Source organism: Sapajus apella, unplaced genomic scaffold (genome assembly GCF_009761245.1).
Source record: "Sapajus apella isolate SASKATOON/1434 unplaced genomic scaffold, GSC_monkey_1.0 scaffold36, whole genome shotgun sequence".
Taxonomy (NCBI): Eukaryota; Metazoa; Chordata; class Mammalia; order Primates; family Cebidae; genus Sapajus; species Sapajus apella.
This window is the reverse complement of record NW_022436976.1, coordinates 10,630,307-10,655,846: the sequence shown is the minus strand read 5'-3', so window position 1 is coordinate 10,655,846 and position 25,540 is coordinate 10,630,307. Positions and strand designations below refer to the sequence as shown.

Genomic DNA, 25,540 nt, shown 5'->3' with positions numbered 1-25,540 from the left:
ATATATTTAATAAGCTTTTCGTTGTGTAATATGGTGGAGGACGCGTCCACTTTGCTTATGGGAAAAAAAAGTAAAAGAAAAAATGTACCGCAGGATTGTATGAGAACTTGTCTGTATATTCTAGTATGTGTCTTACAGATTCTAAATATATTTGTCACTAGATGCATTTTGGGATCTTAAATATTCCTGGTATGTTCACATGACTGCCATTTAGATGTCCCTTAAAATTATGTTTTTAACCAAAAAAGCTGCGGTTTTAGAATAATCCAAAAGAACTGCTGCCCATATTTTGCTGCTTTTATACAAGTTAATGTGCAGAGAAGGCGGAAATTGGGGGATTTTAGCTTTTTTTAACTCCATCACCAGAAAAGTAGATTTCTCAGCCTCCAAGGAAGGAGCTAAAAAACCTGATATAGAAAACTTACATCCTCTTTTTCTTCTTTCACTCATAAAACTAACACTCATATATTTCTAAGAAATGCACAAAATGTTTAATTCTAGTGGTGCCGTTTCGATGTTTAAAATTCCATTGTTCTAGACAGAGAGCCCATAGTAATAAAACCAATATTTATATAGCATTAGGCTTTGAAAACATTATCTTATTTTAAACATCCCAACATACATAGTGAGATTAGCCCTGTTTTTCGGTTTTGAATGGAAGCTATAAGCAGTTTGTAACCTAAGGCCACAACTATAGCTGTGAATTCAAATTCAGCAATTGTTAACTCCAGATCCCGTGATATACCTGTTTTCTATTTGTAAACAACCTAATTAACTGGCTAACTTTGTTATGTAACTAATAGGTTGATGTGCATTGTATTCTGGTAATAGCAGCCTTTGCACGTTGTTCTATATAACACATTTTCCTGAATGGTCATATGTGAAGTGACTTTTTCCCTATTTAAAGTCTGACTGGCCGTGGTGTCTCACACCTGTAATCCCAGGACTTTGGGGCGCTGAGGCGGGCGGATCTTCTGAGGTCAGGAGTTGAAGACCAACCTGGCCAACATGGTGAAACCTCATCTTTACTAAAAAAATGCAAAAATTAGCCGAGTGTAGTGGCACACGCCTGCAGTCCCAGCTACTCAGGAGGCTCAGGCGGGAGAATCGCTTGAAATCAGGAGGGAGAGTTTGCTTTGAGCCAAGATTGCATCACTGTACTACAGCATGGGTTACAAGAATGAAACTCCGTCTCAAAAAATAAAGTCTCTCGGTTGGCCGGGCGCGGTGGTTTACGCCTATAACCCTAGCACCTTGGGAGGCCTAGGCCAGTGGATCACTTGAGACCAGGAGTTTGAGACCTGCCTCTCTACTAAAAAAATATGAAAAATTAGCTGGGCGTGGTGGTGTTGTATTTGACCGGAGCGTAGAAAGTTATCACAAGACAAAAGTATGCCAGATTGCAGGGTCATTTATTATGCTGGCGACCACAGAGGACTCACGTCTCTCCAACCTGTGGTGGTAACAGGAGGGTGCCACGATTTTTTTATACCCGAAAAACCACCTTGGGAGTGGGGGTGAGGGGCGGGGATGGGGATGAAAAGGCTTCAGACATTCCGAGGGCTAGTGGATTCTGTAAATTACCTCCTGGGCAGAGATGAGGGTGGGGGTCTCCGGACATTCCAAGGGATGGGGACTTTTGTCATTCCGTTTGTTACTTAAGTGGTTTACAGAAGTCAAGATAAACATTTGTTTACACATTATCTGGTTAAGGTGGAAATCACAGACCTTAGTTACTTATTACAAGCCACAGGAGCCAGGATGGACCTAGCTTGGGCTGCTTAGTCTGGCAATTGCCGGTAAGCAAAGGCTAGCAATTCTGGCAGTTACTGATAAGAAAAGGTAAACAGCTTTACATAGTTTTGAAGAACAAACTAACAGTTCTATTTACAGAGGCCAAGGACCGTAGTTATTGTAAGGAGAATGGGGCAGCCATTTCAACTTATATAAAAACAGTTTTGCATTTTATAAAATAGTTTTGCTCCGGTTCTGGCTCTAGGCCAGCACAATGTCACACAAAGGCCAGGGGACTTTTGTCATTCCGTTTGTTACTTAAGTGGTTTACAGAAGTCAAGATAAACATTTGTTTACACATTATCTGGTTAAGGGGGAAACCACAGACCTTAGTTACTTATTACAAGTCATAGGAGCCAGGATGGAACTAGCTTCGGCTGCTTAGTCTGGCAATTGCCGGTAAGCAAAGGCTAGCAATTCTGGCAGTTACTGATAAGAAAAAGGTAAGCAGCTTTACATAGTGGCTAGTTTGCAAAGCAAACTAGCAGTTTTATTTATAGTAGACAAGGACAGTAGTTATTGTGAGGAGAATGGGGCAGCCACTACAACTTATTTAAAAACAGTTTTGCATTTTATAAAATAGTTTTGCTCCGGTTCTGGCTCTAGGCCAGCACAATATCACAGTGGCATATGCCTGTAATCCCAGGAGGCCAAGGTTGCAGTGAGCCGAAATTGCCCCACTGCACTCCAGCCAAGGTGACAGAGGGAGACTGTCAAAAAAAAGAAAAAAAAAAAAAATTCTCAGTAGACCATTTAACCTGGATTGAGTTCTGACATTTGTGTATGGTATTCAAAAGCGTATGTATAATAGAGTCGGATTTTTTTGTTCTGATTTTTGTGGGATATTTTTCTTTGTTATGAAACTTAGTGACCAATTAGGAGACCAATAGAAAGATAAGTATGGCAAGGTGGTTAATAGCATGTGCTCTTGATAGTAAATGTTAGAATCCTGGTTGCACTAAGAGAAGAGTAACTTGCCTAATTTAGTTGACTTTCTGAGCCTTCATTTCCTCACATGTGAAATTGGACTAAAAATAATGACTTAATCATAGGCTTGACCTGGGATTCAGTGAATTAACCTGTCCTAAAGTGACTGTAAACAAGAATAGATTTGGTCTGTGACTACTGGACAATGAAGACCAGAGAAACTGTTTCACTTTCAAAATAAAATTAATGAAATTGCAAAGAAAATGTGAGCTGTCATGCTCTGTGTTTCTTTAATTATAGTATGAGGTATGTTATTTTGAAAGCTCTGTTTCAGTTACAAATATTTGACAATTGTCACCTTACACGAAGGAAATTATAAGTTGAAATTGTCATCTACAAAGACAGTTTCTTTTCACAGATTTTGAAAAACATAAGTTAAATTGTAGAAACTTTAGTATATTCTTCAGCTTCTCTTTTCTCTTAGTATCTAATCTTATTAAAATTGCCAGATAGTTCAATCAAAATATTTTACAGTGAAAATTGTGTAATTTTGGCTGTCCCGAAACCTTTACTCAGGAACACCATTGTGGTCTCCAGTTTGGCAGCTTTAATAAATACAAGTGTTTACTTTTGTATCCATTAAACTGTCATGAATATAAAAATGCAAAGCAATAATGCAAAGCAATGATACATGTATTTTTGATTTTTTTATATGTTCCTTTGAAGAAATATGAGTATATTTCAGATCCTAAGACAAGTAGTGTATTAGTAATTTAGAGCAGGGTTGGCAAACGTTTTTTGTAAAGGAGCAGATAGTAAATGTTTTTGCCTTTGTGAACCATATGGTCTCTGTGGTAACTACTTAGATCTGCTGTGAAAGCAGCAATAGAAAGCATGATGTGGCTTTGTTCCAATAAAATTTTATTTACAAAACTATTGGCTGCCATAGTTTGGTGACTCCTTGCTTAGAATATTGTAACAATGCCTGTAGACAATGAGCAGAAAATACAGAACATGGTTTTATGCTAATTTGTTTTGTTAAGAGTGGGGTATCCTAAAACCTGAGATCCTCTTAGGGGAAGGTTCCCAGAGGCATGTATGGGAGGCTTACAGTGACAGAGTATCAAGGTTGATGGACTAGGCAACTCTTGAACACAGTATGTTCACTTCCAGCCTATTATTCTCCCCAACCCAACTCTCCAATCATCAATGTCCTAGGCGCTTGTAAGATACCCAGAATAGTGGTCCTACGTCTACTACTACCCTTAACTGTTGTTTGTCCTGGAAACCCTCCACTTCAATAGTGTTAATACCACTGATTTTATTTTCATTACTTTTTAAAAACATCTCCTCTGTGATAGGAGTTAGATAGCTGGTAATTGGCTTAGATTATGATTGAAAGCATTTAAATAATGACTGTAAAAACTATGAGTATCCTCAAACAAGTTGCTGTACTCACATAATTATCAGTATTCTCTTATCTGATTGATGTTTAACTTATCAAATGTATTTTAATAAAAGTGTTCTTTACAGGTCCTGAGAAGTATTTCTCGTTTTCATTGGAGATCACAGCATACAAAATCTGCTCTACAACGTGAACCAGGATTAGGATTTAGTTTTGGTATATGTTCTGTTCTATCTTTTTGACTTTAAAGTTATATATATGAAGCTATATGTATTTGTTTGGAATATGTTTGTAAATAAACTTAATAATGTTTTTAAATAAGTAGAACCAGTCCACGGTCCATATATAGTTCACAATTAATCACACCCATTCTTCCTGATCTCATTTTCTTCCTTAATATACTACACTATACATTAGATCTGTGTTAGCAGCATATATACACTTCTTATGTTCCTTCCTTTTTTTTCTAAATGTTTAGCCCAAAATAAATGAGATTTACTGATATATATGAATAGGCTTCAACTTATGTATTTCAATGCCACAAACGCATTTTAAAACACTTGTTAGATTACAATGCTAGGTGCCTGGTAATAAGCTAAAGCTTGTTTTTGCTGTAATATATCTCAACTGCAATTTTGGTGCCATTAGATGAAGTTCTCCTGGGACCAGGGAGCCATGTGGTTGTTATAGGGAAAAGGAATTTGATTTTTCTTCCTCTGTCCTCTATAAAATGAAAACCACAAGCACAAAATTTGAAATAATAATATCTATCTTCGGCATTCTTAGCCTTCTAAAGTGCTTCTTCAAATTTTTTATTTTTCCTGCAGTTAAAAGCTATTTCCTCAATTCATTTGGTCTTATAACATAAAGGCAGCTGAGATAACTCACAGCTAGGTTCAAATGACAATCTCAAAGTTCTCTAGAGTGATTGTTTTATTATTTGTTGTTGTTGTTTTTTTTTAAAGATCTTTCCCTTTTCTTTACAAAGTTTTTTTTTTTTTTAAACCACAGTTTAAAGAAATTTTCTTTTCTTTTTTAAAGATGAGGTCTCATTATGTTGCCCATGCTGGTCTTGAACTCCTGGGCTCAACCAGTCCTCTTGTTTCAGCCTCCCAAAGTGCTGAGATTATAGGCATGAGCCACTGCACTCAGACCAAATGAAAATTTTCTGCGTTTTTTTTTTTTTTTTCTGTGACTCTAGCCAAAGACTAAATGAAAATTTTCTTTTCTTTTGAGATGGAGTCTCACTCTGTCACCCAGGCTATGGCTCACTGCAACCTCCACCTCCCAGGTTCAAGTGTGTCTCCTGCCTCAGCCTCCCGAGTAGCTGGGACTACAGGTGTGGGCCACCATGCCCGGCTAATTTCTATATTTTTAGTAGAGATGGGGTTTTGCCATGTTGGACAGGCTGGTCTCGAACTCCTGATTGCAAGTGATCCACCTGCCTCTGCCTCTGCCTCTCAAAGTGCTGGGATTACAGGAATGAACCACTGTGCCCAGCCTAAGTGAAAATTTCCTTTTTTTCTTTTCTTTGTCTTTTTTCTCTTTCTCTAGCCAAAGAGAAAATGAAAATTTTCAAGCAGTGTGAGGATAGCCATTTGGGATAATGGATCCCTGTTTTTGTTTTGTTTTGTTTTGTTTTTTTGAGACTGAGTCTTGCTCTGTTGCTCAGGCGGGACTGCAGTGGTACCATCTGGGCTCACTGCAACCTCTGCCTCCTGGGTTCAACTGATTCTTCTGCCTCAGCCACCCAGGTGGCTAAGATTACAGGTGTGGGCCACCACGCCTGGCTAATTTTTGTATTATTAGTAGAGATGAGGTTTTGCCATATTGGCAATGCTGGTCTTGAACTCCTTGCCTCAAGTGATCCACCCGTCTTGGCCTCCTAAAGTGCTGGGATTATGGGCATGAGCCACCATGCCCAGCCAGGACAGTAGAGCTTACTGAGATAATTAGCTAATTTGGTATGATTGCTTGTCACTTAGAATTGTACGCTCAGTAGTAAGAGGCTCACAGGAGAAATCCATGGTGATTCACTGAGTGACAAAGGATAAGGTAGATATAATTGTTTGGGAGAGAGATTGTGAAGTTCAGTACAGGTTTATTCTTTGAACCAGTTGCATCTGTTTCTTCATAAAATGGGAATAATATGTATATACAGAATTTCTATGAAAATTAAATTATATGCAGTACTTAAAGTCCCTAGCATATAGTGACTGGATCAAAGTAGTTTCTCAATAAATAATACATAATACATCCTTGTCATTTCTACTTTTTTTTTTTTTGAGATGGCGTTTCACTCTTGTTGCCAAGGCTGGAGTGCAATGGTGCCATCTCGGCTCACTGCACCCTCCACCTCCCAGGTTGAAGTGATTCTCCTCCCTCAGCCTCCTGAGTAGCTGAGACTACAGGCGGGTGCCACCATGCTTGGCTAATTTTTTGTATTTTTAGTAGAGACGTGGTTTCACTGTGTTAGCCAGGATGGTCTCCTGACCTGGTGTTCTGCCTGCCTCAGCCTCCCAAAGTCCTGGGATAACAAGCATGAGCCACCTGGCCTGGCCATTTTTTTTTTTAAGAGAGAGTTTCACTCTGTCACCCAAGCTGGAGTGCAGTGATGTGATCATAGCTCACCACAACCTTGACCTCAGGGGCTGCAGGGATTCTCTGGCCTCAGCCTCCTGAGCAGTTAGGACAACAGGCCCATGTTACCACACCCAGCTGATTTTTAAAATTTTTAAATGTTTTGTAGAGACAGAGTCTTGCTATGTTGCCCAGGCTGGCCTCAACCTCCTGGCCTCAAATGATCCATCTGCCTCAGCCTCCCAAAATTCCAGGATTATAGGTGTCAGTGACTGTGCCCAGATGTTCTCTACCCTCTATCTACCCGCAAGATTGATATACTGAGGGACTAGAATTTCCTTACTCTGCATTAGTTTATCTGTAAAAAGAGACATTTGATCTTATGCTCTTCAATTCAGCACCAAAATTTTACTTTTATATGTTATTTTTCACATCCCCATTCAAGTGATTAGTATGGTCTTAAACATTCTTCTCTGTGTTTGCTCTCATTTTTCTTGCTTGAAATACCCTATTATCTCTTTTAAATTTTACCTAGTCTTTGATGTTAGACACAACCACATTAAAACACAAGGATACAGGGGATTTGAAAAAATGCAGTTAACAATGGGCTCCTGCCCTCAGTCAAGCCACCATACTAATTTAATTAATTTTATAGCAATAATCCCTTATTTTAAGTAAACAAATTATTTGGACACCATTTATTAGCATTGCAGCAGGATTTTATGTTGTTATTGTCTTTTGAAAAACCTTTCTACAACTTTTACCAGTGCTTTGTGCTAATTTATAATCATGTCTGAGTTTAAAGGAGCAGTAAGCTTGGGCTTGGTGGCCTCATGCTTATAATCCCAGCACTTTGGAAGGCCGAGGTGGGTGGATCACCTGAGGTCAGGAGTTCTGAAACCAGCCTGACAAACACGGAGAAACCCCATCTCTACTAAAAATACAAAATTAGCCAGGCATGGTGGCGCATGCCTGTAGTATCAGCTACTTGGAAGGCTGAGGCAAGAGAATCACCTGAACCCTGGAGGCAGAGGTTGCGGTGAGCCAAGATCACGCCATTGCACTCCAGCCTGGGAAACAAGAGTGAAACTCTCAAAAAAAAAAAAAAGGACAGGGCAAGGTGGCTCCCAGCACAGATGGTCGAATCATTTGAGCCCAGGAGTTCCAGACTAGCTTGGGTAACATGGCAAAATCCTGTCTCTATAAAACTTACCATAATTAGCCAGATATGGTGGCATGTGCCTGTGGTCCTAGCTTTTGAGAGGCTGAGGTGGGAGGATCATTTCAGGCCAGGAGGTCAAGGCTACAGTGAGTTGTAATTATACCACTGCACTCTAGGCTGGATGACAAGGTGAGACTGTCTCAAAAACAAAAAAAGGTAAAATGAAAATTATGATACTGATATTCTTAAATGACACTTTGAAATAAGTTTTATTGCTTTATGGTCACTGTATTTCATCTATTAGATTGATTTTTGTGATTGGGGATATATCTTCTATGTTAGCTTCACTTCAGTGTTAGTAAACATTTGATAAATAGGCTTAGGAACTAATAATAAGTTAAATCTTTTTAATATCACCAATTGGAAAAGAAAAGCTCACTTGAGCTCTATGGGTTAAAATCTATTACTCATTTGTAAAAGTTAGAAATCTTACCTATTTCCTTTAGCATTTGTATTGACATAGGTTTATTTATGTTGTGTAGTGAACTCTTGATTAGTCAAAAAATGCACTGTAGTCTGACTTTCGGATTAATCAAGGGTTTAAGTCCCCACTATAAATACATATTTACATATACTGACTCCATAGGACATTTTTCCTTAACTTGTTATCCAATTTTAATCTTTTCTAAATAACTTTCCCTTAGAGCTCACCGAACAGCAGAAAGAATTTCAAGCTACTGCTCGTAAATTTGCCAGAGAGGAAATAATCCCAGTTGCTGCAGAATATGATAAAACTGGTGAAGTAGGTATACACCTTTTAAAGAGAGAAAAATCTTTTATATTTTTTATAAGGTTATGTAATCAAACTCTCTGGATTTTAAAATATATTATAACTCGGTTCTTTCCTTTTTCTCCTAGTATCCAGTCCCCCTAATTAGAAGAGCCTGGGAACTTGGTTTAATGAATACACACATTCCAGAGAATTGTGGTAAGCTTTCTTTATATTTTTAATACTGGAATGCATATGATTAGGAAAAATTATGGAACTCTACTCAGTCATTTTTTTCAAATCCTTTGTATTCCTGCTTAGCCTACAATGTTTGCCTGCTTTTGGAGGCTTGTACTCCATACTTAGATGCATTTTTCCTTCTTCTAACTGGTTCCGACCTTAACTTGCACCTAAACTTTGGTAACTTCTGTTTCTAGAGTTGGTCAATTTGTTGCTTTTTTTTTTTTTTTTTTTTGAGACTGAATTTCACTCTTGTTGCAAAGGCTGGAGTGCAATGGCGCGATCTCGGCTCACGGCAACCTCCACCTCCTGGGTTCAACGATTCTCCTACCTCAGCCTCCCAAGTAGCTGGGATTACAGGCATGCGCTACCACGCCCAGCTAATTTTGCATTTTTAGTAGAGATGAAGTTTCTCCATGTTGGTCAGGCTGGTCTCGAACTCCCGACCTCAGGTGATCCTCCCGCCTCAGCCTCCCAAAGTACTGGGATTACAACCGTGAGCCACTGCACCCAGCCAATTTGTTGCATTTTAATCCTACCTTCTATATTCAATTTTATTGAGTCTTTTTTGTGAACTATCATTCTTTTCCTCAGACCCAGTTTTGGAGTTGAATTGAGTTTTTTTTTTTTTTAAAGATGGAGTTTCACCATGATGGCCAGGCTGGTCTTGAACTCCTGACCTCAGGTGATCCACCCACCTCAGCCTCCCAAAGTGCTAGGATTACGGGCATGAGCCACCTCACCCGGCTGAATTGAGTTTTAACAGAATCAAGTTAGAACAGGAATATAGGATCAAGTTACAAATAGTATGTTTTTGAAAATTTTAGAGCTTGTCTTAGAAAAGTATAATTTCTTATTGTGCCAGCCAGAACACGTGTAGATATTATATTTTGAATTTCCTTTTAAAACAAATTCTGTGTCATATTGAAAGCAATTAAAGTCATTTACCTTTATTTCTACCATGATGCACTACATATTATAATGTGTTAAAACATTTTGATACTGTAGGAGGTCTTGGACTTGGAACTTTTGATGCTTGTTTAATTACTGAAGAATTGGCTTATGGATGTACAGGGGTTCAGACTGCTATTGAGGCAAATTCTTTGGGGGTAAGTTACTTAGAAAATTAATTACCTAACTGAGCCCTTGTTAATGAGATAGTTACTCCCAAACAAGCTGGATTTTAAAATAAAAAAAAGAAGAGTCAGTTACTACTAGGTTAGGTTAATGGGTAAACACAGTTTTCTTTAAAAAGGAATGCAAAATTCAGCATTGAAGCCTGGAGTTCTGATTTGAAGGCTTGATCACTCTGACCTTGTTGTGTCTAGTACTTGGAGTTCTGACTGTATTTGTGAGGAAACCGTATACTTTGGCTGCAGCTTCAGTGGCAATTCTTAGGTAAAGCCAAGGGCTAAATCCAGCATTCAGGAGCAGGATTGGGATGGCTTGCTGCCTCTACTGGCAGTACTGAAATTTAGCAAATAATCCTTAGGCCTAATCATACATACCATGTCACATATTCTAAACATAATTTTTTATTTGTGCATTTTACCGTAGTAGATTTTCACAGATTATAATGCCACGAGTCCTACAGATAATTTTATGAAAATGCTTAGATTAGCAGATTTATTTCCTCATAGTTTTAGCTCTCTAACTTAGAGGCAAGGTATAGTCCAGTTCTTTGGACCTCTTGGGTGAAAAATAGTTCTTTCATTTTGAATTATAGCATCTTTGAATTTACGCATCTAATAAAAATGACTTGACTTTTTAATGTCAAATTTCTTTGGTAGGAAATTCCCGTTATTATTGCTGGAAATGATCAACAAAAGAAGAAGTATTTGGGGAGAATGACTGAGGAGCCATTGATGTGTGTGAGTATGTGTAGCAATGCTTTATCTCACACTTAAGAAGGGAACAAAAGTGCTACTTCTCCTTTTCAGTTCATATGTATATATTGGGATATATAGCATTGAAATAAAGTTAGCAACATATTAATACAATGATGTTTTGAAGATGCCAAGAAAGTGTCATAATAGGTTGAGTGTGGTGGCTCATGCCTGTAATTCCAGCACTTTGGGAGGCTGAGGCGGGCAGATTACTTGAGGCTAGGAGTTAGCCTGGCTAACATGGTGAAACCTGGTCTCTACTGAAACTACAAAAATTAGCTGGGGGTGGTGGCACCTGCCTATAATTCCAGCTACTCAGGAGGATGAGGCACAAGAATCACTTGAACCCAGGAGGTGGAGGTTGCAGTGAGCTGAGATCACACCACTGCACTCTTGCCTGGATGACAGAGTGAGTGAGACTCCATCTCAAAAAAAAAAAAAAAAAATGTTGTAATAATTTCCTTGCTTATTTCCAGGAGAAGAGATATCTACTTGTGATGTTTCTGAGATGTGAAAAAGTGTCATAATAGGGCCAGGCTCAGTGGCTCACGCCTATAATCACAGCACTTTGGGAGGCCGAGGCAGGCAGATCACCTGAGGTCAGGAGTTTGAGACCACCTTGGCCCACATGGTGAAACCCTGTCTCTACTAAAAATACACAAAAAAATTAGCTGGGTGTGGTGGCACATGCCTGTAACCCCAGCTACTGGAGAGGCTGAGATAGGAGAATTATTTGAACCCAGGAGGCAGAGGTTGCAGGGAGTGGAGATGCACCATTGCACTCCAGCCTGGGTGAAGAAGTAAGACTCTGTCTACAAAAAAAAAAAAAGAGTGTCATAATAATCCCATTACTATATCCAGTAGAGAGACATCTATTTAATGGACCATTCTGCACTTCAAGAACTGAGTCATTGTGTCAGGAAGTTCAGATTGAATGTACAGCAATGCATGTTTGAACTAGTAGTGTTTTGAATTAGTAAAAAATTAATGTTGGCTCATCATGGTAGCTCATGCCTGTAATCCCAGCACTTCGAGAGGCGGAGGCAGGTGGATCACGTGAGGTCAAGAGTTTAAGACTAGCCTGGCCAACATGGAGAAACCCTGTCTCTACTAAAAATACAAAAATTAGCTGGATGTGGTGGCGCTAGCCACCTAATTGGGAGGCTGAGGCATGAGAATCTCTTGAAACTGGGAGGCACAGGTTGCTGTGAGTAAAGATGGTGCCACTGCATTCCAGCCTGGGCAACAGAGTGACATTCTGTCTCCAAAAGAAAAAAAAAAAAAATTAATCTGGGCTGTGCATAGTGACTTACACCTATAATCCCAGCACTTTCAGAGAATGAAGCAGGAGAACAGCTTGAGCCCAGGAGTTCAAGACCAGCCTGGGCAACACAGTGGGACCCTGTCTCTAAATCAGTCAATTGATCAATCAATCAACCAACCAGCCAACCTACCAACCTACCAACCTACCAGCCTACCAGCCTACCAACCAACCTACCATTAACTGAAGAAATAGCAACTTATTTGTTGAGTGACTGGATGACTTGGGAAGAATAGTTGTAGAGTTTATGTAAACCTCTGAGAGCAACTCAACAAATTTTCAAATTAGATTTTTTTAAAAACATACACACACTGACTCTGTTCTAAAACCTAAGGATTTTTACTTCTTGTTTACTCAAACATATTTCAATCTAATGTGTAATTGTTATGCTGAAATACAGATTTATTAATTTTGAGCTAATGATAATTCATCTTAAAGAACAGAAAGTAATACTTGAAAATAAATTTTTTTATTTCAGATACCTAAATATCAGGCAAACTGTTTAATAAAGGTGTTTGTACATATTTCCTAGGAAATTTGCAATTTTTTAAACAACGGAGAGTTTAGTCAAACATTCTCACTGTTGACGATGAGAACTGTGTGAAACATCTAGATTTTTCTCCAGCCAGCTCTCCATATCCATGAGGGAATGGTTTAGGACCTGTTGCTCTCCGTATCAAAATTTTTGATTGCTCAAGTCCCTTATACAGAATGTACAGTTAGCCCTTCATATCTGTGGGTTTTGATCCACAATTGGTTGAATTCATGGATGCAAAACTCATGGATGCCAAGGGTAAATTTTTTGAAAATTAAAATATTTAAACTCTTCTGATTATAAAATACTGAGTATAGAAAATTTAGAAACGTTTAAAGAAGAACAAAAAATCTGTAATCTCTCAGATATGAAGTTAATTAGTATTACTTCCTTATTGTAGTTCCTGCCAGATTTTTAAGTATGCAATTGTGTTTTTAACAATAAGGGCCCTATTATATACTTATAGTTATATATACTTCTTTATTTGATAACATGAACATTTTCTTATGCTCTCCATTTTAAATGCTGTAACATTACTGCATAATTTGCTATCTAATGGATAAGCTATAAAATTATTTCACTATCTGTACTGTTGAATGTTTAAACTCCTTGAGTTTTTACTTTAGAAAACAGTGTTATGGTAAAAAATGATACAGAAAATAAATGAATGAATGAACGAATGATCAAATAAGAAGACAAGGCCAGGCTAGGCATGGTGGCTCATGCCTGTAAGTCTAACACTTTGGGAAGCCAAGGCAGGAGGATTGCTTGAGGCCAGGAGTTCAAGACTAGCCTGGGCAACATGGAGAGACTCTGCCTCTACAAAAAGAAAAAAATCATATATATGTATTTTACATATATATATTACAATAAGAAAAAAAAAGAAAAAGATGACAAGAACAACTCTGAAGTACCAGTAGTGACAAGCCATTTTGTATAGAAAAAACAGATCCATTTACTTCACAAGCTCTAAAAACTTCACCATATTTCTCTTATGAAAAAGAAAGATGTCTAATAGCATATTTCAGTGAAAATATAACTAAAAGTGGTTAAAACAAAATGTTGGTACTTAAAAGGGGCATCTTTTATGGACAGCTTCTTATTTTGTTATGATGATGAAGACATCATTGAATCTCCAGGTAGCAGAGTAATCTAATTCATTTAACTTGAGTCACACCTGAATCCCCTCTACAGAATCCATGTCAAAAAACCATCTAGCTAACATGTTTTTATGCCTCAGGTGCCTGAGAGTCAACACCTTTTGAAGTAGCACCAATTGCAAGCATCTGTATCATTAGAAAAATATTTTAGATTTCATGGTGCTGAAGCACAGAATCTGTCATTTTTATAATTTTAGCAGCTTATAATAGGTGTTTAATAAATGTACTTTCACTGTAGTTTTCCCTTGGCTATATTGCCCTTCAGATGTTTGAGTGTAGTTATTATGATTATGATTATTTTATTTTATTTTTTTCTGAGATGGAGTCTTGCTCTGTCACCCAGGCTGGAGTGCAGTGGTGGGAACTCAGCTCACTACAACCTCTGCCCCCACCCCCGCCAGTTCAAGTGATTCTCCTTCCTCAGCCTCCCCAGTAGCTGGGATTACAGGCACCTGCCACCACAACTGGCTAATTTTTTGTATTTTTAGTAGAGATGGGGTTTCACCATGTTGGCCAGGCTGGTCTCAAACTCCTGATTTTAGGTGATCCGCCCACCTCGGCCTCCCAAAGTGCTGGGATTACAGGTGTGAGCCACTGCACCCAGCCCTAAGTAATCATTTCTAATGCCCCTATGTACTGTTACTACTTTAAATTAAAATAAAATGTTTATAGTTTCTTTTTTTGTTGTATGTTTTTTAAAAATAAAATGAGGTGGGTTCTCTCTATGTTGACCAGGCTGGTCTGAAACTCCTGGTCTCAATCGATTTTCCCATCTCAGCCTCCCAAAGTGCTAGGATTACAGGTGGGGGCCACCAGGCTCGACCCACTTTTTTTCTTTCTTTGGACTATAACTACCTTAAGGGCAAGGAAGGAACTTGTTTCTTTAGTATCCACAGTACCTGCCACTCTTTAATTAACTTGTACTAATGCTTGCCTTGTACCACCCCCTTTCATCCATTATTGCTTGTGTCTTGTCACTCCTGTTTAAGAGCCTTAAGAGGGTCGCCTGTTTCTACCAGATAAAATTTTAAATTTGTAATGTGATATAAAGGATTCTCATCAACCATTTCCTTTCTTTTTTCCAGACTCATGTCTTACATTCCCTTACATGCACAGATTTCACATACTGTGGAACTCTGGTGCTTTCAGCATTGCAAACACTGCGTAACCCCGTTATCTTACAATCATTCCATATGCCATTATTTCTACCTGGAATGCATACTCCTCTTTTTCCCTCCTCCCAAATAATCCATTTTCCTTTTTGAGCTAGTTTCTCAAGCCCCTTGTCTGTGATTTTTACATATAGAGTTGCAATATAATTATTTATTTCCACTGTTACATTGTGAAAATCTCTAGGACTGAATGTCTTTTCTCTCTTAATTCCACATATCCTAATCTATATCACCCTACATAGTAGATATTCAATAAAGGTTTGCATGAATGAACACATGTGAAATTGAATTTAATGAACTTGTTTGAAGCTACCTAACATTTTCACTTTTTAATTAAATATGTGATTTATTGATATTCCTATGCCTAATTTTAATTTATATATTAAATGTTTTTAGGCCAGGCACTGTGGCTCATCCCTGTAGTCCTAGCACTTTGGGAGGCTGAGGCAAAGGGTTGCTTGAGCCCAGGAATTTGAGACTAGCCTAGGCAACACAGTGAGACTCCATCTCTACAAAAAATTTTACAATTAGCCAGGCATGGTGGTGTGTGCCTGTAGTCCCAGCTACTATACACGGGAGGCTGAGGTGGGAGGGTTTCCTGAGTTCAGGAGGCTAAGGCTGCGGTGAACCTTTGCACTCCAGCCTGGGCAAAAGAACAAGACCCTGTTTCTCAAAAACAAAAAAGTTTTTACATTTTAGTGGTTTATTTGATCTACTAAGAACATTTTAATTTTAGGTATTTTCAAATATTTAAAATACAGCTTAAACTATCCTGTTTCCAAACATTCAAAATTTAATCACTAACATTTAATTTCATTTCTCTTGTTTTTATGTATTCAAGGCTTATTGTGTAACAGAACCTGGAGCAGGCTCTGATGTAGCTGGTATAAAGACCAAAGCAGAAAAGAAAGGAGACGAGTATATTATTAATGGTCAGAAGATGTGGATAACCAACGGAGGAAAAGCTAATTGGTATGTCGTTCAAAACATCTTTGTATATTTCTTCTTAATTGTTTTTATCTTCAAATCTCGCTTTTTTATTTCCGTATATTGTTAAACCACTACAGTTAAGGTAAGTTATGTTATGTTTGTGGAACTGGATGGTCTATAAGAGATTATAAACAGTTCGGTGATTTTCAAAAACGATTTTTAAGCCCCTGCACTGTTTTTTCAAATTAACTCTCAGAAGTTTAATTTGTAAAATAAAATACATATACGTGCTCTGTTTGAATCTGATTAGGAAGCCTAGCACTCTATCTACTTAGCTTGTTATCTCCACTCCTCATCTCCTATGCCAGCCACTCCTTGAAACTTCTAGTGGAAAATTCTGAGGAAAAAGGAAAACCTTTGGTATAGTACATGTCTCTGATTGTCAGAAATAAGCAGAGGCAGTCTTAAAACAGGTTATCCATTAGAGAAGACAGAATTTGACTTTAATAAAATCTGAAAATGTCTAATATATGGTCAAAAAATAATATGGAGTTCAACAAAGGATCAAAAGTCATTTGTATAAATATAAAATATTAAAAACACTTGATTATTTGTTGATAAAACATGAGGAAAGTTCAATAAGTAACTCTTAAGTTCAATAGGAATCAACAGTATGAGCCTTTAAAAAGCTAATGTAATTTTAAGTCAAAGTAATAGAAGTACAGCATCAAATAGGAGAGAAAAAATGGTGACAGTTCTGGGCAACACATTTTAAACCATGTATTGAAAAAATGGACTAAATCGAGAGGCAGGTAAGTGTCTTGCATTAGGAGGATCCTACAAAACATGTTCTAAAAAGCAAAAGCTTGGGTTTTTTGGAAGAACCTTGAAGTTTTTCAAATATTACACAGAAAGATGATCAGGCTTATATGTTTATTTCAGGATGCCAGCTTAGAATTAATGGGTGAAAGTTAGAAAAATGTAGAATTTAGCTCAACATAAGGACAAGCTTTCTAGCAGCAGTGCTGTTAAGTTGTCCTGGGTAATAAATACTGTATTTCCCCATCACTTACAAGTATATAGAGAGTTTCTAGAAGAACTTTTTATTGATTAGAATAAAGTACCAAATGGCCTATCTCTCTTTGGGAAAATTCTGATTCAATATATTTGTGTGCCATATAGTATGGTTTCTAGCAAATGAAACATCATTTTTGGCAAATGAGCCTGCTAAAAATTCATTTAGTTTAAATATATCAATCCATTCCTTATGAGCATCCTAAATATATTCAGTATTATGGAGTGCTATATCTTTAAGCAATTCACGGTAATATCAGCAACTAATAAAAAAGTGAAGAAACTATTAAAATTTAACAAGTTGAGAGAAATGTAACAATGCAGTTTGAAGCTTTTGTAATTTTAAGAATGGATTAGCTAGGTGCAGTGACTCACATCTGCACTCCCAGCACTTTGGGAGGCTGAGGCAGGAAGATTGCTTAAGCCCAGGGGTTCAAGACCAGTTTGGGCAACACAACGAGACCCTGTCTTTACAAAATTTAAAAAAAAAAAAAAAAAGGTAAGAAGAAGAGAGCTGATTACAACTGTTTATGTAGTAAAACAAATTAGGTAATATATGAAACCAGAAAACAATTTTTACAATTTTGTTACTATTATTAATATTAAATAAAACTATAGAGTGAGTGGTAATGTATTGGTTTTAAGCATGGAAAATGAGCTTGTATTGTTTAGGGAAGAGTATACCTTTTTAAAAGAATTTTTCATGTACCAGGGTATATAGAACATGAGTTAGACAGATGCTTGGATATTTGCATTATTTTCTTATGTTTCACTTCAAAATTTCTGAGAAAAATTTTTCTGAAGGAAAAAAACAGCAAATATTCATAGTAACTCAGCTATAATAAAAACACTGACTTTGCTGCATAAACAAACAGTAGTTGGAACATATGGGTCTCTGTTTTATATTACTCCTTTTCACAGGCAGCTCTATTTGCCCTCCTTTTCAAGATAGCATGCCCCTTAAAGAATGAAATTCGTTTTGGGAAAGAAAAAGTGCCAGTTTCAACATGCAAAGACTGTCTTGTTATATTACATTATTATTATACCAGGGATTTTTACTTACAACTCATGTTACTAAAACCAAGTTAAATACCATACTGTAGTCCCTCCTTAGCCTTGCAGGATACATTGCAGGACCCCTAGTGGATGCCTGTAACCTCAGAAGTACCAAACCCTATACATACTATGTTTTTTTAATAAAGTGGGCCCAGTAAGAGATTAACAACAACTACTAATAAAATAGAATTATAACAATGTATTGTAATAAGTTATGTAAATGTAGGCCAGGCATGGTGGCTTACACCTGTAATCCCAACATTTTAGGAGGCCAACGTGGGAGGATCCCTTGAGTCCAGGAGTTTGAGACCAGCCTGGGCAAAGCAGTGAGACCTCATCTCTACAAAAAATAAACAACATTAGCTGGTGGCACATGCCCATAGTACCAGCGACTCAAAAGAGGTGGGAGGATTGCTTGAGCCTGGGAAGTCAAGGCAGCAGTGAGCCAATACCATGCCACTATACTTCATCCTGGGCAACAGAGTGAGATCTTGTCTAAAACAACAACAACAACAACAACAAAAAGTTATGTAAATGTGCTCTTTGTCTTTCAGAATATCTTGTGTGTACCTGCGGGTAACTGAAACCACAGAAAGTGAAACCCCATGGAATGGGGGAGGGCCTACTGTGTTATTAAGACACAGACCTCAAATACTAGCTCTTCCATATACTAGGTACTATAAGCCTAATCATCTTTCTGTGTAATAATATTTGAAAAACTTCAAGATTCTTCTAAAATATCCAAGCCTTTGCTTTCCAGGACATGTTTTGTAGGCTTCTCCTAGTGACTAGATAAGTTTTTAAACCTGATTCTTTATTTCCTCATTTGTAAAATGTAGGTAAAAATAATTGGGATTGTTAAGAGGATTAACTGAGAGAGCAATCACCATGTTTTATTTGCTGATATTATTATCACCATTATCATGTGTATATATCTCTTAGGTATTTTTTACTGGCACGTTCTGATCCGGATCCTAAAGCTCCTGCTAATAAAGCCTTTACTGGATTCATTGTGGAAGCAGATACCCCAGGAGTGCAGATTGGGAGAAAGGTAAAGTGTTTATCAATGATTAGGACCCCAAATATTATTTTAGTTATAAATTGCAAAATTACTTAACCTTCCTTTAATGAAAACATTTGTTTGTATTAGGTTGGAGTGAAAATAAAGCTGTGTTTTGATATTAGATCAAATAGTCTATATACTACTGAAGATTTTGTGAATAGTCATTTCAAGTCATTTTGAAAGAGTGGTGCCAACCTATGGAAAAGGCTAATAACAGCTGTAAGGAATAATGAAGTAGAAATCAAGCTATCATTTATATTACCTGACCAATAATAAGAATTTTGGATATTTCAAAGGACTTAACCACTCTTTCCCCGTTGGATCCTCACAGCAACTTTTGGTAGTATAAGCGGCACTATGCCCATTTTACTGATAAAAACAATGACATAATTGAGATGATACAAGGTCATACAACACTAAGAAAAAAGTCTATGCCTGAAAAGAGTGTAGAAAATAGCAAATAGCCTTGAATGTGAAAAGGCAAGAGAATCTCATGTAAATAAGAAAAGGTAATCTAATATACTGTATTTGAAAAGGGTTGTATTCTGAATATGTGGAGATACATTTGGCATTTAAAGTAAACTAAAAAGAGTTTAAAATTTTATAAATCAGAGTTTAGAATTATACATTTTATAAAGAAGTGTAGGGCTGTTGGGCCCCACAAGGTCGTGGGGTGTCCCTTATGCTGTGCTGAAGTGCAGGATCCGAGAAGAGACAGGACACTGTAGAACTGGTGAAGAGCATCTGGACTTGGGGGCCACACCACTTATGAGCGGAGACAGGCGAGGCCCCGAATGCCCAGAAGCGTCTGTATTTATTACGTACAAGCAGAGGGCAGGATCATGAGTGAGGTTATCATCTATAGACTTAGTGATAGGGCATACATAATCGCGTGAGTCGCAAGCAAGGGGGCCACCCCATTATGTCACCTGGGCAGAGAGGTGGGCCGTGCGCAGTAGGGGGTCATGTACAGAAAAGGGATGCACCCCCATTAGGTCACTGAGGCAAGGAGGTGGGCTGTGTGCAACTGGTGTCCTACGCAACACTTCTTATCTAGGGGCTGGAGACTTCAAAAGGATTTCTAATAGAAGGATACTGTAAGCCAATGCAGTGGGAGCTGACAGACTTGTGCTCTTCTCTTAAGATATTTATGGGAGGATGATTTGAGCTAGCACGGAAGCAAGGAAAGACTGACATGGTGTACAGCCGCAGTGACTGGTCACACCAGAGGGGTTCTTCTCCCTCGGTTATTTCTAGGATCTCAGGCCTGAGGCCTACTTTCCACCAGAACTGGATGCAAGGAATTACAACTCCTTTATCAGGAGGAGAGGCTCTTACTCCAAGCCTGCCATACAGCGTATGCCCTTTCAGGCAGTCATGCCACCACTTGGGTCTTTGGTTCTTGTCCTGGTCTGGCTGTTTTCCCATGTACTGCTTCTGTTCTGTGACTGCTCTAGGCATTCCTCCTACTACAAACTACTATATGGTTATATGGAAGGATTATATAAATCAGCACTAAATGTGTCGATACAGCTCCGACTACAATACCTATATGATTATATAGAAAGATTATATGAGACTAAGTATGATTATATATATAAGCTAGATATAGTAAACAGTAAGTTATACTTCAGGCACTAATTCTATAAACTAACATATGATTTTATATATAAAGGATTATATAAAGGAAATAGCTGAGTTATGACACTATAAACTAAGATATTCTTCAGGCACTAATTGTGCCAGAGGTCTGGACAATTCTCCTTCCTCGGTGCCCATGGGGGAGTGTTACCCACAAAGAAGAAAAGAAATGAAGTCATTAAAGTAATATATATATACATATGTGTGTGTGTGTGTGTGTGTGTGTGTGTGTGTATACATATTTACATTTATATTCCTTTTTTTTTGAGATGGAGTTTCGCTCTTGTTACCCAGGCTGGAGTGCAATGGCGCGATCTCGGCTCACCGCAACCTCCGCCTCCTGGGTTCAGGCAATTCTCCTGCCTCAGCCTCCTGAGTAGCTGGGATTACAGGCACACGCCACCATGCCCAGCTAATTTTTTGTATTTTTAGTAGAGACGGGGTTTCACCATGTTGACCAGCATGGTCTCGATCTCTTGACCTCGTGATCCACCCGCCTCGGCCTCCCACAGTGCTGGGATTACATTTTTTTTTTTTTTTAAGAGACAGAATCTTGCTTTGTTGCCCAGGCTGGAGTACAGTGGCAAGATCTCACTCACTACAGCCTCTACCTCCTGGGCTCAAAAAATAGTCCTACCTCAGCCTTCCGAGTGGCTGGGATTATTGGTACGCGTCACCACACCTGGCTAATTTTTGTATTTTTTGTAGAGATAGGGATTTGCTGTGTTGCCCAGGCGGGTCTCAAACTTCTGGGCTCAAGAGATACTCCTACCTTGGCCCCCTAAAGTGCTGGGATTACAGGCCTGAGCCACTGGGCCCAGCCAAAGTCACAAATTTAGAGGAAGAGTTGAAACCAATATGAAGGTATCCTAGGACCTTACCCACTGTAGTTTCTGTTGCTATATTGTGTATGTTTTCTTTAAAAATCAGATATTAAAGATAGACTGCACTTGATAAACTAATGATACTGTTGTACATAACAAAATTTAAGCACTAAAAATTGTACTTTTCCCAAGAAATTGGTTTTTATTTGTGTAACAGATCATGTTTTTGCCTTAGGAATAGTGGCCAGCAAACTTGGCCAAATGTATGGCCCATCTTTAGAAAGTATAAAGGACCTAACAGCTTATATTTTTTTCAGTAGTAAACTCACTCCTGATTTTTATCTTGCTATTTCTAGTTCTTTTTCTTTTTGCCTAATTGTCTCTCTTAAAAAAATTCTCTACTTCAATAAATATTTGGTAGTGCATACTATATGCAGTATTCTTGCTATTAGAGATACAGTATTGATCAAAATAGACAAAAATCCCTGCCCTTAGATACATTACTTTCTAGTGAGAGATATAAATAATTATATTGTATATATTTAAGCCTCCTTAAATCTTTTTTGAAATAAATGGATATTTACAAATTTGTGAAATTCAGTGTTTTCAGGCCAGGTTTGGTGGTTCATGCCTGTAATCCTAGCACTTTGGAAGGCTGAGCGGGGAGAATTGCTTGAGCCCAGGAGTTCAGGAACAGCCTAGGCAACATGTTGAGACCTTACCTCTACAAAAAAATTTTTAAATTAGCCAGTTGCAGTGACACACACCTGTAGTCCCAGCTACTCGGGAGGCTGAGGTGGAAGGATCATGGAAACCGAGGAAGTTGAGGCTGTAGTGAGCCATGTTTGTGCTACTTCACTCAAGCCTGGATGAGAGTCAGACCTAATGTTTTCAAATATTTTGTGTTTTAGAAATTATATGGTTTGAGATTAGCCCAGGAAGCATTTCGGTTTTAAATGTTGTGGGGTTTGGGATGAATCTGGTAAGGTGTTTTCTCATTATATCTCAATGGTGGTCCAAGATTCTAGTTTATTAACTTTTAAAGACAAAATAAAGGGATGTTGGTTTTCTTTCTAGGTCAAACTATTGTTATCATTTCTTCAAACTCCGAAGCAGACTATTAAAACCAGCAAATTAAGGATTATAGTTCTGTGTTTCCATTGCCCTGTTTCTCATTCTACTTATTAAAAATGAGATTAAGTCCAGGTGTGGTGGCTCACGCCTGTAATCCCAGCACTTTGGGAGGTGGATGTGGGCAGATCGCCTAAGGTCGGGAGTTTGAGACCAGCCTGGCCAACACGGTGGGACCCCCCAGCTCTACTAAAAATACAAAAAAAAATTAGCTGGGTGTGGTGGTGCACTCCTATAATCCCAGCTATGTGGGAGGCTAAGGCAGGAGAATCGCTTGAACCTGGGAGGTGGAGGTTGCTGTGAGTCGAGGTTGCACCACTGCACTCCAGCTCATGCAACAAGAGTAAAACTCCATCTCAAAAAAAAAAAAAAAGAGAAATCAGATCGGTCTTTCCTTAGGAAGAGTCATTTCTGCAACTTCCTCTCATGGTTCAGCATAACACTAATAGTTATATACAAAAAGAAAGAGAGAAATAAAAAACAAAGCAAAAGTATCAAAACATTAACAATTGGTGAATCTATTACAAGTGAAGGGTATGTAAGTACTTATATAACTATTACAACTCCTCCATTTGTGTGAATATTTTTATTTTTATTTCATTTTTTTGAGATGAAGTGTCACTCTGTCACCCATGCTAGAGTGCAGTGGTTCACTGCAACCTCCGCCTCCTGGGTTCAAGCGATTCTCCTGCCTCAGCCTCCCAAGTAGCTAGGACTACAGGTGCACACCACCATGCACAGCTAAGTTTTGTATTTTTAGTAGAGACAGGGTTTCACTGTGTTGGCCAGGCTGGTCTCGATCTCCTGACCTCGTGATCCACCCACCTCAGCCTCCCAAAGTGCTGGGATTACAGGCGTGTGCCACCATGCCCAGCCTGAAAATTTTTAAAACAGGGTTGAGGGAGTATAGCTACTTTAGTAGTTTCTTATAAAGTCAAACATATACTTATCACATAACCAGTGCTCTTAAATAACCAAGAGAAATGAAAATAAAGACTTATAGATGAATGGTTATAGCATGTTTATTAATGATTGCTAAAAATGAGGAGGGAGTATCCATCAACTAGTGAAAAGATAATGGATATATGGTACATCCATAGCGTGTGATACTATTCAGCAGTAAAATAAATTAATTATTGATCATGCAGCAACATGGATGAATCTCAGAAGCACTATACTAAGTGAAAAGTCAGACATAGAAGGCTGGCCTTATTATTTCAGTTAAATGACATTATGAAAAAGGAAAAGCTACACGGATAGAAATCCGACAGTGGTTGCCAGAGGTTGGGTGTAAAATAAGCAAATTGACTATAAAGGGAGAACAAGGTAACTTTTTGGGGTTCTGAAATACTCTATCTTGAGCATGGTGGTGGTTACACACATATACACTTGTCAGAGCTATTAGAAATGTATACATAAAAATGTTGAACTTTTCTATATGTAAATTATACCTCAATAAACCTAATTTTAACCAAGAGTCGAAGGAAAACATAATCAATTTTTATTCAGTAGATTATTGTGCTTGCTCTATTAGTTAACTAAGATTAAAGGTCTCAAATCAGATTATGTTTACTAAATGTTTTTTCTGACATGGTAAAATAGATAGCTTTCAAACATATGACATTTGTCTTTGTTGATACGATATACTGGTAGATCTTTAGGCTAGTGTTGGTTTCCATTTTGTGAAAAATTATTTTAGATTATGGTTGGCAAAGTTTTTTATAAGGATTCAAATTATAAATATTTCAGGCTTTGCAGGCCATATCTTTGTCACAACTACTCAGTTCTGCCATTGTAGCAAGAAGGTAACCGTAGATGATATGTAAACAAAAATGTGTGACCGTATTCCAATCAAGCTTTCTTTGCAAAACAGGCATTGTAGACTATAGTTTGTTGACCCCTGTTTTAGGTGATTGCAGAAAGTCAGGAAACAGTGATTAAAGCAAAAATTGATGCTGACTCAAAAAAAATTCCTTAAAATATATCAATTTTTTTATTAGGAATTGAACATGGGCCAGCGATGTTCCGATACTAGAGGAATTGTCTTTGAAGATGTGAGAGTGCCTAAGGAAAATGTTTTAATTGGTGAGGGAGCTGGTTTCAAAATTGCAATGGGAGCTTTTGATAGAACCAGACCTGCAGTAAGTAATATGAATTGATAATATTTATAGGATCCTTTATTTATTACATTAAATAAGTAGTTTTACTTTAAAATTGTATGTTTAGTGTGTTTCTCTTTTTAATATCTGCTTATTAGGGATACAGGAGAAATATTGTTACTTTTCATAATTTTTTTAGAATTATTCAACTTTTCTATATATATATATATATATATATTTTTTTTTTTTTTTTTGAGTTGGAGTTTCGCTTCTGTTGCCCAGGCTGGAGTGCAATGGCGCAATCTTGGCTCACCACAACCTCTGTCTTCTGGGTTCAAGCGATTCTCCTTCCTCAGCCTCCTGAGTAGCTGGGATTACAGGCACGCGCCACCATGCCCAGCTAATTTTTTGTATTTTTAGTAGAGACGGGGTTTCACCATGTTGACCAGGATGGTCTCGATCTCTTGACCTCGTGATCCACCCGCCTCGGCCTCCCAAAGTGCTGGGATTACAGGCTTGAGCCACCGCGCCCGGCTAATTTTGTATTCTTTAGTAGAGATGGGGTTTCTCCATTTTGGTCACGCTGGCCTTGAACTCCCAACCTCAGATGATCCACCTGCCTCAGCCTCCAAAAGTGCTGGGATTACAGGCGTGAGCCACTGCGCCCAGTCCACTATCCATTATAGAAATTGTTTTAGCTACTGCAAAATTACTGTAGTTGGTGCTAGATTTAGAGAGGCAGTCCACCCTTAAATTTGATCATCCTGTTAA

The 25,540-nt window shown here is 38.1% G+C and overlaps 1 protein-coding gene across 3 annotated transcripts in view; it reads left to right on the top strand.

Annotated features, from left to right (window-relative positions):
- Window positions 1–25,540, top strand: part of ACADM (acyl-CoA dehydrogenase medium chain) — a 34,181-nt gene that overhangs the window by 825 nt on the left and 7,816 nt on the right. For 2 of the 3 annotated variants that reach the window (XM_032296572.1, XM_032296573.1), the window contains exons 2-8: window positions 8,573–8,670; window positions 8,787–8,856; window positions 9,886–9,986; window positions 10,668–10,748; window positions 15,793–15,923; window positions 18,954–19,062; window positions 24,671–24,811. In XM_032296572.1, coding sequence (XP_032152463.1) covers window positions 8,573–8,670; window positions 8,787–8,856; window positions 9,886–9,986; window positions 10,668–10,748; window positions 15,793–15,923; window positions 18,954–19,062; window positions 24,671–24,811 — 731 coding nt within the window. Of the gene's footprint in view, window positions 1–4,254; window positions 4,343–8,572; window positions 8,671–8,786; window positions 8,857–9,885; window positions 9,987–10,667; window positions 10,749–15,792; window positions 15,924–18,953; window positions 19,063–24,670; window positions 24,812–25,540 lie in introns of all 3 variants that reach the window. The other variant, XM_032296571.1, reaches the window with a different exon arrangement.